The 18,051-nt window shown below is 28.9% G+C and overlaps 3 protein-coding genes across 5 annotated transcripts; 2 read left to right on the top strand and 1 right to left on the bottom strand.

Annotated features, from left to right (window-relative positions):
- The first annotated feature begins 1,298 nt into the window (after positions 1 to 1,298).
- On the top strand, positions 1,299 to 4,380 carry LOC140980274 (uncharacterized protein At4g22758). Its single transcript, XM_073446007.1, has 3 exons — positions 1,299 to 1,757; positions 1,841 to 2,039; positions 4,068 to 4,380. Exons 1-3 carry the CDS (start codon positions 1,434 to 1,436, stop codon positions 4,337 to 4,339), a joined length of 795 nt encoding a protein of 264 aa, XP_073302108.1. The 5' UTR covers positions 1,299 to 1,433; the 3' UTR covers positions 4,340 to 4,380.
- Positions 4,381 to 8,272: 3,892 nt separating this feature from the next.
- LOC140980236 (protein cornichon homolog 4-like) lies at positions 8,273 to 10,867 on the top strand. 3 transcript variants are annotated; one of them, XM_073445962.1, is made up of 5 exons: positions 8,273 to 8,552; positions 9,667 to 9,848; positions 10,318 to 10,440; positions 10,549 to 10,639; positions 10,703 to 10,867. In XM_073445962.1, exons 1-4 carry the CDS (start codon positions 8,481 to 8,483, stop codon positions 10,589 to 10,591), a joined length of 420 nt encoding a protein of 139 aa, XP_073302063.1. In that variant the 5' UTR covers positions 8,273 to 8,480; the 3' UTR covers positions 10,592 to 10,639; positions 10,703 to 10,867. The 3 variants fall into 3 exon arrangements, with proteins under 3 accessions (XP_073302063.1, XP_073302064.1, XP_073302062.1); XM_073445963.1 differs by having other exon boundaries at positions 10,549 to 10,626; positions 10,689 to 10,867; XM_073445961.1 differs by having other exon boundaries at positions 10,549 to 10,867.
- A 727-nt stretch (positions 10,868 to 11,594) lies between these two features.
- On the bottom strand, positions 11,595 to 12,814 carry LOC140980389 (germin-like protein subfamily 1 member 16). The gene is made up of 2 exons (XM_073446177.1): positions 12,633 to 12,814; positions 11,595 to 12,428 (listed from the first exon to the last, which is right to left on the bottom strand). Exons 1-2 carry the CDS (start codon positions 12,751 to 12,753, stop codon positions 11,866 to 11,868), a joined length of 684 nt encoding a protein of 227 aa, XP_073302278.1. The 5' UTR covers positions 12,754 to 12,814; the 3' UTR covers positions 11,595 to 11,865.
- Between the last annotated feature and the right edge of the window lie 5,237 nt (positions 12,815 to 18,051).

Below are 18,051 nucleotides of genomic sequence, written 5' to 3' on the forward strand. Positions count from 1 at the left end.
ATCTATTACCTTAATTTTCAAGATGCATTCTCAATTTTTACTCCAAAAACTCAATAGTTTTTTTTAGTATATTCTTGAGGTAATCGTGAACTTAGTGTCAGAAGGCTTTTGCCGAATATTGTTACGTTTTTAACGTTGTTTGTGACGCAAATGACGATCCCAAATATTTGATTATCAGGAGAATAGAAGGATCAGTTGTCCTTCTGGATTGACTAGTTACTCGGATCCACTATATTCAGATTACATTATTTGTACATTGCATCAGTTTGGTTGGGAAAAAAACTTCAAAATTACATTTCCCAATTTATTAGCACATTGTATTTCTCAATTTAAATATAAATATTTAAATTATAGTAAAATTAGTTTAAATTAAACCAATTAATAAATTTTATATTTATGATCGATTTTATTAACTATATATTTACTTCACTATTTTTTATTTTATAATTTTAAAGTGAAATTATACTACTATTAATACAAATTTTTACAAAATTTAATCCAAAAATTTTTTTACCACTTAAACTTTTGGTAATTTGGATAACAAAAACTTAAATCGTTTTTTTTTTTGGGCCAAAAAAATCATGATTAAGTTTAGGAAAAAAGATGTGTCTGTATACGTTTCACAAGTGTAAAAAATATTATTTTTTATCTCAAAAATATTATTTTTCATTGTACATATGAATTGAGTCAATCGGTCTCACGAATATTTATCCATGAGACCATCTCACAAAAGTCTTATTCAAAATAGTTTGTATTTCTTTTTTTTAATATATAGTAGATTACTTAACCACGTCTAAGCATGTGAAAGATAATAAATGCGGGATAACTTGGATGATAGGACATGGTGAATTCCTACTAAGAGGTTAGGGTTCAATGTCTCCCTACATATGTCGTCCTAACTTTGAGCATGTCACGTAAAATTTATCCAATATATTTTACCAGATCAGCATAATGCATAATTTGTAAATTCTAACGTTGATCATTTGAGTTTACACAAAACACATAAAAAAACAACACCACCAGTTATAAAGATATTATTTGAGTTTACACAAAACACATAAAAAAACACCACCACCAGTTATAAAGATATAATGATAATAATAATAATAATAATAATAATAGTAAATGCAAAATGGATACACTGATATTTACCCTTTTGAATTCGTTTGAATTAGAATAACTTAAAATAAATTGAACGTCGCACTCGATCCGGGACTCTTCGGGTTCAAATATTTACCATTTGCGGTTGACAATTCCAAATACCAACAGGGTACGCGTGATGTTAACTGAATTGCACGCGACAGCCAACCCCCCAAGAAATCAACCAACTACCTCTTTCAACAAGCAACTTCCTTTGTCACTTTCATTCCCTACCCTATACACACACCACCACCCTTTTCCCCTCTGCACCTCACACTTATTCCAATTCATATATGCGCCATAAAGTTATGCGGAGAAGGATTCCGGCGAACCGAAGGGCAAACGCTAATGATCCCGGCAAACCAACATCATCTCCTTCTCCGACAGTTCGTCGGAGGATCAAGCCTGCTGCTCATGGTAGGAAGTTTCTGGAGCCGTCCAAAGATGTGAATATTCTGAGGAGAAGCAAGTCGGCGCCGTCTCTGCTCAAAGGATTTGGAACGGAGGCTGTGGAGAAGGTCTCGGCCGAAGAGGACGAGGGTGTTCTGTATCGGCCTCAAACATGGGCGGATATATTCACTTCACCGGAGATATCGACTCCTCGGAAATGCTACCAGGTCATTTAGATTATGTAATAACATGTTTGAAATGAAAAGATCAAACTAATTAATCGTGATGGTGGTGTCCAATTAATCTCCAGAAAGATGCTAAGGTTGTGGTGAAGGTGACTGTGGAGGGAAGTGCTGGTCCGATTCAGACATTAGTGAAGTTGGGATCCAACGTTGAGGAAACCATAAATCTCGTGATAACAAAGTACAACGAAGAAGGACGAACCCCTCCTCTGGATAAGCATTCAGCTTCAACTTGCCAATTGCATCAATCTTATTTTAGTCTTCAGAGTAAGTTTTCATATTTCTTTATAAATTAGTAATTAAGACTTTATTAATACATCCTATTGATTCATTTAACAACAATTAATTCCTCTGGATAATAGGATATACTATACTAGTCTAGTTGTCTGAAATTTCAATGATCGGCTTCTTTGAGATAATCGAACTGATTGATTGGACATCAATTTTAGAATAGATTAGAAGTGGACAACATTTGTTTTGACTTATCTTCCAAAAGCATAACGCATCGCATAAAGTAACGTACAAGTGTCGTTGGCAGCTATGGATGTGTCTATTCTACATCGGAAAAATATATTCTCCTGTTTTGGTTTAGTATAAGATGATTAACTGATCATCTTATTTGGAAAAAAATATGAAATCAATCAATATTTTTTATTTTACATATGAAATGATCGACCACACAAATACATTGAGAAAAGAACTTTTGGTGTAATATAGACTCACGGGGGCAACTATGATACACCCACAAGTACATGTGTGTGAGTCTATTCACTATTTAATGTATCAGGGCCTAGTGGGCATCCGTGTGTCAAAGTTTCAGAATTTTTTGGAAATTTATTGCCTAAATGGTGTGTCATTTTTAGTCGCTGTTGGTGTCGAAAGAAATTTTGGTCATGTTTGTTGTTGATATAAGTAGGCTTGTTTTTAGATCTCAACAGTATAGTTGTATTTGTGTCTATTTTTTTTATCAGATCACGAAATTTTCCTCAGTACGTGATTCACACAAAAATGTTTCTGCATTCCATAAGCTCACACGTGTTTTTTCATATGAAATTCGGTACAAAATATTGAAAATAATAAATGATATTTGAGTACTAAATGTTTTAAATCTGATACAAAAGATTAAATTTTGATTATAAAATTGAAACAACTATATTATATCAAAACTTACTATACTTGTTTGTGTACCTCAAATATCATGTGTTAATATCATATCTGAAATAGTTGATACTGAAGTATCATATATTAGTACAACATTTTTAATATTTTGTATCGATTCATCCGAAAAAGACATGCATCATTAATATCATAGATTTGAAATATTTTGTACTCGAACATCATACATTAGCGTCATATTTTAATGTTTTATATGAATTTTCATCCGAGAAAAGACGTAATTAATAAAACTATTTGTTATAGATGTTTGATTATTGAAAAATCATATATTATTACATATTTAAAATTTTTTGTATTCAAATATCATATACTAATAACATATTTTTAATGTTTTGTACTGAATTTTATCCATAAAAACAATTGGGGTTACGAGAGTGTAGAAACATTTCTAGTGTGAATCTGAAATTGCAATTTTTTTATAAGACAGATATTAAATACAAATATATCTATATCGTTGGAAATTTATTGATAATTTACTTCGGTTATACTTCGAAATTATAGATATATTGTTATATTTAAAAATAATTTATGTTTGATTTTTATGTGTTTAAGAAATTTTTTATTTGATATGCCATTTTTGTAAGTTTTTGTCGGATAAGTGATGTCACGCGATAATGTAAAATAGTCTTTTAATATTTTAAAATATACTGTTTTCACTTGATAGATAAACGTGTACTTGTGGGTGTTGACTGATATAATAAAAATAATAAAAATAATAATAATAAGACAAAAACTAGTGTGAGACGATCTCACGAGTTGTATTTTATGAGACGGATATATCTCTTATTTAGGTCATGCATGAAAAAAATATTACTTTTTATGCTAAGAGTATTATTTTTTATTGTGAATATTGGTAGGGTCGACCCGTCTCACAGATAAAGATTTGTGAGACCGTGTCACAAGAGACCTACTCCAATAATAATAGGGTATTTTGAAAAACAGGATATTATTGGTAATCATGTTTGGTAGATTTCAAAATGAGATAGAAATTATATTTTCTTGAATTTATATCATATAATATGTTTTGTATTTTAATTATTTTTTTGGGTTCAAATCATAATAAAATTCCTTCTCCTTAATTCACAGGTTAATATATTTATTTTCGATGAGTTTGCGCAGGTTTGAGCAAGTCGGATTTGATTGGCGACATTGGCAGCAGAAGCTTTTATCTTAGAAAACATAGCAGTGATCAACTCCACAACGCTAACGGGGAAGAAATCGCTACAAATTCTTCGTATCGAGTCGACGTTAAAATGAGTTCGAGCTGCAATCAGTCGCCCGTCTCCGCCTCATCTTTTGCTTCATTCTTTTTCTACCGTGACATCAAGAAAATCTTTCTAAGAACTCGAAAATTTTGTAATTTTTTCGGATGCATACCTTGTATGACATAATTATATATAATTGTACGTAAATGTGAATATTTATGTGTGCATCCCGGCTGTGTCTTATTTTATTTGTCTTGCTTCCTCTAAAAAATGGAAATTAAAGCAATTTGTCGGCCAAGTCCTCGTTTTTTTGCTGAAATACAGACTCCAAAATTTATTTTGTCAATTTGGTCGGCAAATGTAATTGGCTGTGGCAGTTACCCCACTTTTTATTCCAACATAGTCTATGTTTATTTTTATTGGTAAAAATTAAAAAACAAAGATGGTGATGGGGAACTCTGACTGGAAACATTAGCCACTATTTTTATGGGACACCGTGAGGTCTTTTTTTTTAAAATATATATAATAAAAGGAAAGCCTCGAAAGGTCTGGAAAAAATAAAATAATGAAATGACAACATCAACTTTGGACGGGGAAACAGGCAATTTATATTAAATACGTAAATTCGGATGAGTTGAGTTGAAAAATAATATTTTTCAAAAATTACTTAATTCAAACTTAACTCGAATATGAGTCAATTCGAAAATTTTCAACCCGAACTCCAACTCGAATCAACCCGATTTTGATTTTTTTTAAAAAAATTTTGTTTTAAAGAAAATTAAATAAATTTAAAAAATAATATTTTAATTTAAACACATAATAGCAAAATATCAATCATATATATGATTTAAATTTGAAAGTCTATTTGTAGAAAAATAAAATATATTTACTAAATCAAATAAATAATTATTTAAAAAATAAAAAATGTTCAAAATAAATATTAAATTATGAAAATTTATGATATAAATATATAATAAATATTTTTTCAGAGATAAAATATATAAAAATGTAGATAATATTTGTTAATTATATTTTTAAAAAAATTAAAAATTTTAGATTAACTCGAGCCAACCTGAACCCAACTCAACCTAACCCGATCTTTTTTTTTTTCAGATCAGCTATCGGGTCCAACTCGATCTGTCCCGAACCTGAAAATCCCAAACTCAAATCTGATTTTTTTCGAGTTGGACCGTGTCGGATTAGTAAGTCGTGTCTGATTTTGACAATTTTAATTTAAACTGGATTTTGCGCGACAAGAGTCAGGTAGCGTGGCAGCAAAAAACCCAGTTAGAGTTAAGGAGTGACGAAACGAAATCTGAGCATAAATGGGCATGTTCTTTGTGATTCGTTTGACTCCAAGTCATATTTATGTGGTTGGATAAATTGATCAATTTTGAAAAGTGTAAAATTTTTCAAACAATCTATAAATCACGTTAGTCACGATACTCAAAAAGTTTTTGTAGCAAATGTGACATTAAGAAAGGGATTGATGAGTATTACTGTAATATTTTTTTTTTATTTTTTATCTCAGTTAAATTTTTTAAACATCAGTTTGTCTTTTACGTGTTTATTTAATGTTCTTTTCGGAGAAGCAAAAACAGATTCTAATCGTGTCTTCTTAGTAGACATCTTGTTAAACGTTTTCACGGATATTTATTCGTGAAACGAGTTAATTATGTTCATTATTTACGATAAAAATAATATTTTTTTTTAATATTTTTCATGATTGATCCATTTAGAAGATTCGTCTCATAAAATTGACTCACAAGAGTTTTTGTGCTCTTTAGTTGCTTCCACTCCAGACAACGTGATCTTCTCGAATTTTTAACATGTCGAGTATGAATATGTTTATAAAATGAATCTTTCTTGGTTGATAAAAGAAATGTAGTTAGTTTCAAAATTTATCATCCTCAAAAATATAATTTAAAAGTTTAATCATCCACAAATATCGAAATTGAGATTTTTTTTTTCCAAAAATCGAAATTACCGATGTCTGATTTTAGTTGAGACCAATGAGACTAAGACTAAAAAATCAATGTCACGTGATATTTCACTCTAAAAATAAGTCTTTATTGTCCAACTACTCGTTAAATGATTATTACAAAATAAAAAATACAAATGACTTTTTCATAAATATGAACATGAAGGCTTCAAGAAGACTTCCTATTTAACTTGCAAATCTTTAATCAAGAAATATTGGATCTTCAATCAGAAATATAATATTCGATTTTTTTTGAAAATATTTATTCATATTACGGTGAATTTATTGTTACTTTTACAAAAATCATAAAGTCGGCACGGATTCACGCGTAGTCAACAAAACAAGCCAAGATAAAATAATTGCTATCACATGCTGTTTTTTAGGTCATCGGATAGCTCCCTAGATATCTTTATCATATATTTATATAAATATATAAAAGGAGTCGATTTGATTCATACTTAAAATGAATATTAATATTTTTGATATAAAAAATAATATTTTTTTATGTTTCGGTCAAATAAAATTTTCATATCACAAAATTAACCCGTGGAATAATCTCATAAAATTTTTTGCATTTAATTATTTGCCCAAAACATTGAGATAAAACTGCTACCATATAAAGCATTTTCACATTATATAATAATAAATTGGAACTCGAAACACATCACTCTGCTCTACTGTTTAATAAAATTTGAAGTTGTTTAAAAATCTAAAAATAGGGAAATGAATGCATAAAATCAATTTAAAAAAAATGCTCTTTTATTAATAATAATAATAATACATAAATAGATAGCATTTCAACTTCAACAATCCAATGAGCATTTGAGTTCGGATAAATTTTTTTCATTTCTTATATCAAAACAAAGAAGGAAAAAACGATGCGAATTATATGATCGTTTTACTAAAAATTATAGTTGGTGATAATAATTTGATTATAATATTTTAAATCGTACAAAACCTCAAACACTATGTTTCGATTATTATTCTGATTAAGTTCAGCTCATCAAAATAAAGCCCAAATAATTGAAATATATTGTGTCAGGTCACCTACACCAGCTACAACGTTTAAACAATCAAAATTATTGAGAGTCAAATTTGATGATGCTTCTATAAGTTATCGTGGCAGTTTATATATTTATTTACTTATATAAATTAAATTAAAATAAATTATTTTTTTATTAGTTTAGTTTAATATATATCGATGATCTCCATGATACACATAGTAGCATAATTTAATTTTTTATTCAAAGATAGTTAATAGGACCATAGATTGATTATGAAACAATAAATATTTACTCAATATAATTTTATTTGTAAATGAAAAATTCCAAATAATATAATAACAATTTTTTCTTACCACAATACATTCTAGGTTATTAAAATAAAAACATTATCGGCAAAAATATTTTAACCGAGGTAAAAAAATATTTTCTAATTAGATATTCTCCTAGTACCATAATTAACTCGTAATTTTTAAAATCAAGCATATATATGACTACTATGGAATTTAAATTAAATTAAGCCGAATTTATGAAAATACTTTATCGCCAGATCATAAATAAATAATTTTAAAAACTTTAAATAATAAAATGTATAACTTCAGGGAAAAAGTATAATAATAATAATAATAATAATAATAATAATAATAATAATAATAATAATATTTTCCCCAGAAATTGTACCGTTAAATGCAGAAATAGAATTTAAGTTGCATGCACAATTAGTTCTTTTTTGATGGGATGATTTAATTATCTCCTAGACCACACAAAGACAAATCGATAAAATATCAGTAAATTTTTTTCGGACAAGCTTGTTGCATGTTATGATCTACTTGACTAACATGATTTGAAAGATAATGCCGGCAGATTCTCATAAATTTTTTTTGGCAAATCTTGGTCCAATGATTTTATGCTAAAAAGATTGAATAACATTCTGATTTTTTTGTTTTAAAAAATGAATTTGGATATTTTATCCTTACCCATTTTATCTCTTTCATATTTAAATTTGGGGGACTTATATTTACTCACACAAATATCTTATTATAGTTTAATTTTTTGAGATGAATCTTAATTCGATCTTATTTATAAATATATTATATTTTATATTTAAATATGATCGTGTTTAACGAGTCTTTGGGGTCTCTCGGAATTCCGAATTGTGCTCGCTCCTATTTCTTGTGTTGTGTCTCCTCCGCTTAGGGTAAGTAATCGGAAGTCCAGATCAACACCTATTCTTTTCTTTCGAGTAAAGCACCAGGGCACTCTACGCACCTGGCGCTAGATTTACCCATCTCCCTCTATACTGCGCTTGCATTCTGGAAAATTGAACAAGGAAGACATAGAGGATATGGGGGATGTGTGGGCATGGCTTCTGTTCTTCTTCATAGTTATTGGTCTACTCGTTATGCTCGTTTTCCAGGTCTCTTTATCCAAAGTTCTATCTTTTTTTTTTTGTGTGGTTTTTTGTGTTCTATTTGGCTTTAATGGGTTGGGTTGATGAATCATCATCAGAAAGTTTTCTCGTGATGTGATTGTGGATTTAATCCTATCAATTGGTCCTCTGGCGCTGTAATTGTGAGTGTACCGCGCTTTTTTTTTTTCGATTTCTTGGATGAAGTAATAATTTTATTTTTATTCCGATTTATGAATAAATTTTGGAAGGAATTTTTTCGCTCAGTTACCTGTTTTTATTGCTAATTCCTGAGATTCTAGGTTGGTTTGTTTTTTTTTCTGGTAAAGCAATTATTTTTTATGCTGAACTTGTGCTTGGGTGTTATTTTAACCTGTTGTCTTTTTTATGCCATTGGAAGATTATATGTTGAATCTGCTGAATTGCCAATAGGGATTTTGTTGGAATATCTGGTTCCTTATATTTTTCCTCTTAACTATTCGTGAATTAGTTTATGGATATTGACTTATGGGTGTGGTTCAATGGTTGGAAGTAAAATTTCCAGTTGTTAATCCATGAAACGTTTTATCTTGATTGAATATTGGTCATGCTGCCATGCAGTTATTAAATAATTCCATGGCGTCGTGGGTTTTTTTCTTGCATGAAACATGTATGTACTTTAAGTTCTAGGCCAACTTCTTTAAGGCTGAATTTATATTGTTTGTTAGCTTCAAATGCTAATCTATAATCTTGAGAGTAGAAGTAAATTTTGATGGTGACTCTTATCTGAAGAGTGGCATACAGAACTGCGGTCTATAATAATGTTTAGTGATCATTTTTTTACTCCAATTCGAATTGTACAAGAAATGGAAACCGATAACTTTACTGGAATTGAGTTCTCTGTAAAGTTTCCGAGGTTTTTTTTACTGCTTGAGCTTATGATAAGGGGGAGAGAACTCGGAGTTTGATCTTTTACAACTGAATGTTATTCGGAAAAATGCTTCAATTCATGCTTCAGTCCCCTGCTGTATTTGCTTGGTTGTGGTAACAACCTGCTGATGGAACTTATTGAATTGATTCAGTTTTTAGGTGAAATGTATTTGTATATGCTATCTTACCTTTTTTTTATTTTATATCTATTCAGCTCATGTGCTTGGCCGATCTAGAGTTTGATTATATCAATCCATATGACTCTGCTTCTCGAATAAACTCAGTGGTTTTACCAGAATTTATCACACAAGGAGTTTTATGTGCCCTCTTTCTCATAACAGGACATTGGGTTATGTCATTTCTCTGTCTTCCATACCTCTACTACAATGTGCGATTGTAAGATCACCTGGCCTTTGCTTGAAATTCTATTTGCTTGAATTTTGGTCTTTCTTCCCTTTTAGACCACCCCACCTTCCTCCCCCGACAACCCTCTTGAATCATTTTAGTCCATAGTCTACTCAAAAGAGATAAAGATTCATGTTATGAAAGAGAAAGTTAACGTCAATGACCTCAGGCAGTGATAAACAATATGGTTTGACTTTTGTGCTTACCAGAGTCTGAACAAGAACGATGTCTTGCCGGTCATTATGATCACTTCTAATAAAACTGATATTGTGGCAACTCAAAGAAGAATTGTTGTACCAATCTTCAGAACTTTGAACTAGCAACTTCTCCATCGTCAAAGATAGTTTGTTTTTTGTTTAACAGAGTTTATACAAGATTGACTGAGCTTTTAAGGTTTTAGCATAGTTCGTCAAATGATGGATTGGGCCACTCTTTTTGAGTTGTTATTTTATTTTTTCAGGTATCTTCGAAGGCAGCATCTAGTAGATGTAACCGAAATCTTTAACTTGCTAGGATGGGAAAAGAAGCAACGGCTTTTCAAGCTTGGTTACGTAATACTTCTTCTCTTCATGTGTTTGTTCTGGTAAGTAAAACGGTGCAGCATCTCTAATCATCGTTAAAAGTCGGTTTTTTGATCTCTCTCGAGCCTTGTTGAGATTATTGAATTTATCATAATATCCTCAATGTGTAGGATGATTTACAATGCATTAGAAGACGACGAGCAGTCACTATAAATTTTCCGAATCACGCCACGGCTAAAATGTAAGCAGTCAAATGGGAACCGAGCCGTCACTATAAATTTTCCGATTCACGCCACGGCTAAAATGTAAGCACTCAAATTGTTACTACATCGATGGATTGATATTTTATTTTGTTAACATGCAATTGAATTAGTTTGTTAGTTGAATACAAGATGTATTTAATCCTCTTTTTTTCTGGCATTTCAGTCTTGCTTTTATTTGGCACCTGTAATATTATTCGAATATTTCGTTTTCCAACTTTCACTTCTGCATGATGTGTTTAACACGGGCGAAACCATTATTTCATAGTCGAGTAAGCTAAAATTAAATATAAACAATAATTTTTATGTGAAAAATTGATTAATAAAAAATATCATAAATGATAAAAACATATACATAGTAAAGTAAAAGCAATGAAACCAGATCAAATGTTCCTATTAAGAATATTTGGATCATTCAATCGTAAACAAAAATAGTAAGTTGTGAATTTTGAGTACCAAAAATCAAATTGTATGTTCTTTTAATACATCAACTTTACCTCAATTCCATCGTATTCTTAAATATTTGAATCAACTTTAATAGATAATAGGCAACTCCAAATAATTAATTTGACTTTTTTATTACAAAATTTCATTTTTGATCCATGTAAGATACTCAAAACTGGTAAAAAAAAACTTTAAATTTTACGAAAAATTAGAAAATCATGGAAAATTTTGTAGCTGAAACATTTTAACTATAATATATTTTTCCGGCAAAAAAGCAACGAAAACACAGTTTTAAAAAAAAAACTTAAAAATAACAAATAGATTTTAAATTTTATTTGGATCACCTGTAGAACTTTCGAGCTAAATATATAATGAGATAGACTTTCTTAAATATATATAAATTTTTTTTTCAAATATTTATAACTATATATTGTAACTACTCACAATATAACCAATTAAAAGAAAGAGACAATTTTCCTAGAAAGTGCAAAAACTTTTAACATAAAATAGAATAATCTGAACACAGAGTCATCGATTTATTGCCAAATGGATAAGTACATCAAATGACCATAATTCACACTCTTTATTGTACTAATTTAACAACAAGAAAAGAAAAACAATGGAGCTTCAGCATGTGGTCTGGTTTAATTTTCTTGCCTAAATGATTTAAGGAGAACATCAAAGCACCATAATAGTTCATGAAGCTCTTTATTATAATGATAAAACAAGTAGAAAATGAGAAAAAAACAATATAGCTTTGTCATAATTTGATTTGGTTTTGTTTTAGTTGTTTGTCCAAAACTGTTCTTGAAGATATTTTATAACGTTCTTGTCAACCTGGAACGCCTTCGTAAGAACATCGATGGAAATAGGTGGTTCAGAGCCAAAAACAGCATTTGCAATGGTGATGACTCCAGGATTCTGACTACTTAACCCGGCAAATGCAACAGCCTTGATTTTTCCGATATTGAACTGAAAATGAATGAGACCTTCAGGGAATACAAACACATCTCCTGGATACAATGTCTTGGTAAAAAGCTTGTTCTTCTGGTCGGGATTTGCAGGATTCGAAGTCACAAACCCAACGGATAGAGTTCCTTCAATTACGACAAGAATTTCAGTGGCACGAGGATGCGTGTGAGGAGGGTTGAGCCCATATGGTGCATAATCAACTCGAACCAAAGAAATGCCCAAAGTGTTGAGTCCAGGTATTTGGTTTACATTAACAGGAGTTACCCTAGAGCCTACTTGATTTGATGTATTTCCGGGTTTGTTCAGACCACCAAAATAGAAATCATCTGCAGAAACCATATTTGGGTTCTTGCAAATCTTTCCATTCACAAACACTGCAATAATACATATAATTTTGCATGAAATTGCAAAATATGCAAGGATAAACCGAATTATGACTAGTTAAGAATGCAAATAAAATGGTATAAAGTTTCAAATCAGTTGATCAAAATAACTTTATAAAAGTAAACATCATAACTTCGATATAGCTAAAAAAACGAGATTAACTTATTCGCGAGAATATGCATAAAATTAATTACCAGAAGCCTTTGCATCCTCGACCGCAACACAAAAGTCCTGAAGAGGACTAGGATCAGAAGCAGACGCAAATAAACATATCAAAGTTACTACAAAAAAGCCTAGAAAGAAACGAAAGCCCATCTTAAATATTTTGCTGCTGAGATATTTGAGCTTGGGATGTGGTTCAAATCCATAAAACGTAAGTGTATTTATACTTTGAAATATTTGAACAAGTCGGAAAATTTCCTTAATAAACAAAATGTTTGAACTTGTCCAAATTTATTTACCCGACGAGTTGGATAAATTAATAGCTCGCGCTGTGACTACACAAAGGTAGAAAGACCAAGACATTTGAAAATCGACCACGTCAATCAAATCTTAAATAACGTTTCTGATTTCAAATCCACAATATAAATTTGTCACAATTGTTTGGATATTTTGAACTCCATCAATTTAAAATATATTCTCTTTTATTTAAGCTTCATCAAGAGTGAATATAATGAATTATATATTTTCACATCATAAAGCCATTAATTTATCGGCAAAGTTTTTCTATATATCAAATATAAATAACTTCATATAAAGTCTACTCAAAGGACACAATAAATAAATACACACACACACACACACTACTATTATTAATTAATATATATAAATATAACGACCTACTCTATTACCAGTAATTAAATATAACTAGTACCAAAAATATATTTAAGTAGGAAATATATATATTCAGTAGGTGACTAAATTAATTGTTTATTAGGGTTAGTTAATAGTTGTCTTTGAAATATATTGCAAACCAAAAAATATTTATTTAATTCCAAAGGATACACATATATTGAAAATTTATATTTCTTGAATTTGGAGTACGGTTCTTCCTCTATAAGCGTATGAAAAGTGATGCGAAGATGTTTTTGTGTTCTTCTTCACTTGGTGAATATATAAAAATATTATCGATAAACACCATCACAAATTTGTCAAGTGTTGGCTTAAACACTCTGTTCATGAAGTCCATGAATACTGTCGGAGCATTTTTCAAGCCAAACTACATTACTATGAACTCTTAATTGTTGTAAATTGTTTTCAAGATCGAGTTTCGAGAAGTCTGCATCTCATTTGAGTTGATAAAAAAATGTCATCTATCCTCATAAGGGGATACTTATTCTTGATTATGGTCTTATTCAATTTTCTATAAATGATACACAATATTATATTCTCGTCTTTTTTCTTAAAAACAAGATGGGTGCTCCCCGAGAAGTTGCATTCGATCTGATTTGTTTCTTATCCAACAATTCATGGAATTGTTCCTTCAGTTCTTTGAGTTCTGCTGCAGTCATTTGGTTGGGTGCCTTAGAAATTGGTGCGACACTGGGTACCAAATTAATCCCAAACTCCACTTTGCGATATGGAATTGTTACGATCAGATTTTCCAGAAAAAATTCGAAAATTTCTGCACTACTGGAATATCTTCTAGTTTGAGTTTGACTAATTCTTCTACCTTATTACCATGGCTAGGTAAAAAATTTCACCGTCTCTCATGGCTTTCATGTCTAGGAAACTGATAGGAGAGATTTATGTTCCTTGAATTTGCCATGATAAACTATTTTTCCTTGTTTCAAAGCCCGAAGTTTGACTTTCTTTCTCCTAAAATCTACCAATGCATGGTTCTTGATTAACTAATCCATTCTTAGAATAACATAATATTCTACCATATCGACATGTATATATTTAGCTTCAAATGTATGCATATTGACACAGATTGTACAGTTGTGGTGTACCATATATGTATATCAATAGTCTTACTAGTAGGTGTTGTTACTATAAATGGTTCAAACACTTCTTTGGGTATAAGCCGTAACTTCTTAGTGAACCTTTTTTTTATATATATAAATGAATGAGTGACACCACAATAAAACAACACATAAACATACAATTTGTTGATTAGAATGGTACCCATCACAACATCGTTTGAGTTGTATGTCTCTTCTTGTATTATGGCAAAAACAAGAGCATTGAGCTTAATCTCCTCCGGTTTGTTCTGAGTAACTCTAGTGTTTGATCATGTTTTCGTATTCTTGGGCCTAGGGCAATCAATAATTCGATGCCCCAATTTTTCACAATTGAAACATGCACCCGTCTTCTTGCGAATTTTGATATTCAGATGTTGAAGTTGATTTTGTATCAATAATAAAGGGTATGCACATTAAATTTGGGATGTTAAGTGATAAATTTAACGGAAAATTGGCCTTCAGTCCCCAGCCGTCGTTTTTTTTTTGTGTTCAGTCACTGGGTACTTTTTTAATACCACATTTCCACATGAATTGTACCACATTTCCACATAAAGTATACCACAATTTGTATGACATAGTACCACAATTTTGTGGGTAGGAAGTGAACCCAAAGAAATGTTTTGATTGGGGATTTTTCACCAACTTCCCCTAAATTTAAATATGTAGTATTTTGTTATATCTTATGAAGGTAAGAAACAATATATATTAAGAAATTTAAATTATTTTGGAAAAAAATAGGTCATTACCTTATGTAAATAAAGTAAGTGATAAGATATTGGTGGGTACGTATTGAGGAAAGTGTAGTATACATAATAAGTTCCGACTCTTCTTATAGTTAAAAAAAAGGTACGATTTGAGGAGAAAGACATCCAACAAAACTCGTTTACGGGCTTGTTCAGACCACTAAAATAGAAATTATCCTTCGAAACCATATTAGGGTTTTCGCAAATCTTCTCATTCACAAAAACTGCATCAAATACATAATTTTTAATGAACTTAAGGAAACGAATAAACTAATGATTAATAATGTATATAACACGGTTTAAAATTTCAAGTAAACTGTCGGTGTATTAAAATATTATATTTTCTATAATCTATACATATTATAAAAGTGTGAATCAAGGTCAAAGTTTTTATATTGTGTATTGTCAAATTTGTCCTTAGTTTGTACATACAGGAGAAATTTAGTGAGGATATTTTTGTAAAATCAGTTATTATGATCAGGACAAAATTGTCAAACTATATTTATGCTAGATAATGATCAAGTTGCCAAGAAATATGAAACTCTAAAATTATTTGATATTTATTTTCTTGTACATGAATTGAACAAACTTTTTTCACAAAAAATATTAATTTGAAAAGATTGAAATACCAAAATATATTGGTTTTGTTTGCTTATAGATGAGGTGAGAAGAATTTTTCACAAAAAACTTAATTTGTAGATTTTTTTCACAAAAAAGTTAATTTGTAGAAGATTAAAATACCAAAATTCTTTGGTTTTAATTGCTTGTAAATAAAGTGAAAATATTTTTTTTCACAAAAAACTTAATTTGTATATTTTTTTTAAAAATTGCTATGATCATCTATTTTAAATATTAAATGAAATAGTTATATAATATGTGAGACAATGAAATTAATTGTTTAACAATTATGCGTTAAATTTATATATTATGAGAACTGATTTTGGAACTGAAGTCAAGAAAAATTAGTTCTGATTTTGGTTTCAGTGTTCCTGAAAATAATGATCGAGTTAAAAAGTGTTATTAAAACCTTTAAATTTCTTATTATTTATAGCTAAAATATTTGAATTTTTCTAAGATATTCATATTTTATGATATTATTAATATATTAACACTCATAATTGAATTCTACTAAATAATTTATTAAACGCTTTATTTTCAATTCTTAGTTTAAAAACCAAAAAATATGTTAGTATTAAACTTCATATTATTATATTATTATATACTTATCATGTTATTCTACGTATTGCATATATAATTAATTTTTTCATATTTCTTCTTGTGATACTATAATTTATTGCTTAATTAGAAAATGCACTAAAAATATAATTATAAATTTGCATTAAAATAATAAAATATGATATAGAGAGAAAATTAAAAAGATAAAACATTTAAAGGTAGTATAAATATGAATTAGTTGAGAAAATTAATTAGGAGTTACATTTTATTCTTGAAATGATATAAATTACTACAATCAATGTAATTGTAATGATAATTCATTAGCAATTTGTTAGAATTTTACATATATATCCTTATTGAATTTTTGGATTTTTATAAATAAAGTATAGATTATCATGGGTCCTTCATATATATAATTTTTTGAAGTTTTTTTTAAAAAATCTATATACTTAGTTTGTACATACTGGAGAAATTTAGTGAGGATATTTTTGTAAAATCAGTTATTATGAACATGACAAAATTTCCAAACTACATTTATGCTAGATAATGATCAAGTTGCCAAGAAAAATAAAACTCTAAAATTATTTGATTTTTATTTTCTTGTAGATGAATTGAACAAACTTTTTTCACAAAAAATATTAATTTGAAAAGATTGAAATACCAAAATATATTGGTTTTATTTGTTTATAGATGAACTGAGAAGAATTTTTCACAAAAAACTTAATTTGTAGATTTTTTTCACAAAAAGTTAATTTTTAAAAGATTAAAATACCAAAATTCTTTGGTTTTAATTGCTTGTAAATAAAGTGAAAATATTTTTTTCACAAAAAACTTAATTTGTATAAGGATATGATATTAAATATCTTTTATTTTACATTAAGTAAGATTAATTATTTTAAGACGAATAATTAAACTAATGAAGCCAAATAATTATACTAATTTTCTTTTTGTTTTACCAAGGTTGGTGTTATTAAAAAAGTTCGACATTTAATTGCATCTACAAAATGATAAAAGAATTATTAGATATAAATATAGATAATCCTAATAAATATTTAGTGGGTATTTATTATATCTATATTTCTTTATCAAAAAGAAAGTCGACTAATATTTTTCTAAGCCTTGGTTTATTACTAAAATTTAACGATATAAGATTGCATAAACATCAAAAACAAAGTCGACATAACAATTACTTTATGAGATATTCTTGCAATTAACGAAGGAGTATTTTTATAAGAGATATATACTGACAAAACATTTACAGCTTTTTGTAAACTTAAAAGATATATCTTTGAATGTAAAATTTTAAAATTATGATAAATAAATTTTTATAAAAATTATTCATTAGCATTACTCACTACTTCTCCATAGACAATATCAAAATTATTTGGTTTTTATTTACTTGTAGATGAAGTGAACAAATATTTTTCACAAAAATATTTGTTTGAATGTGATTTATTTTATTTTGTAGATTTATAATCTTTTGAATGATTTTATCTATGCAAGAAGTTTATCTTTAATTTGGTGATGATGTTTTTGTAAAATCAATTATTATGATGATGTCAAAATTGTCAATCTATGTATGTTAGGTAAGGATCAAGTTGCCAAGAAGACTGAAACTCCAAAATTCTTTGGTTTTTATTTTCTTGTAGATGAATTGAACATATTTTTTTCCACAAAATATTAATTTGAGAATATTGAAATACAAAAATTCATTGGTTTTATTTGTTTAT

The sequence above is a fragment of the Primulina huaijiensis genome, chromosome 7, assembly GCF_012295235.1.
Source record: "Primulina huaijiensis isolate GDHJ02 chromosome 7, ASM1229523v2, whole genome shotgun sequence".
Taxonomy (NCBI): Eukaryota; Viridiplantae; Streptophyta; class Magnoliopsida; order Lamiales; family Gesneriaceae; genus Primulina; species Primulina huaijiensis.

Bases quoted from the DNA above. Each gene is read 5' to 3' on its own strand.
- LOC140980236 (XM_073445961.1), top strand. From the start codon at position 8,481: ATGGGGGATGTGTGGGCATGGCTTCTGTTCTTCTTCATAGTTATTGGT. The intron at 9,849-10,317 runs GTAAGATCACCT...TTATTTTTTCAG, and splicing joins CTCTACTACAATGTGCGATT to GTATCTTCGAAGGCAGCATC. The intron at 10,441-10,548 runs GTAAGTAAAACG...CTCAATGTGTAG, and splicing joins CTCTTCATGTGTTTGTTCTG to GATGATTTACAATGCATTAG.
- LOC140980274 (XM_073446007.1), top strand. From the start codon at position 1,434: ATGCGCCATAAAGTTATGCGGAGAAGGATTCCGGCGAACCGAAGGGCA. The intron at 1,758-1,840 runs GTCATTTAGATT...ATTAATCTCCAG, and splicing joins CTCCTCGGAAATGCTACCAG to AAAGATGCTAAGGTTGTGGT. The intron at 2,040-4,067 runs GTAAGTTTTCAT...GAGTTTGCGCAG, and splicing joins ATCTTATTTTAGTCTTCAGA to GTTTGAGCAAGTCGGATTTG.
- LOC140980389 (XM_073446177.1), bottom strand. From the start codon at position 12,753: ATGGGCTTTCGTTTCTTTCTAGGCTTTTTTGTAGTAACTTTGATATGT. The intron at 12,429-12,632 runs GTAATTAATTTT...GTATTATTGCAG, and splicing joins CGAGGATGCAAAGGCTTCTG to TGTTTGTGAATGGAAAGATT.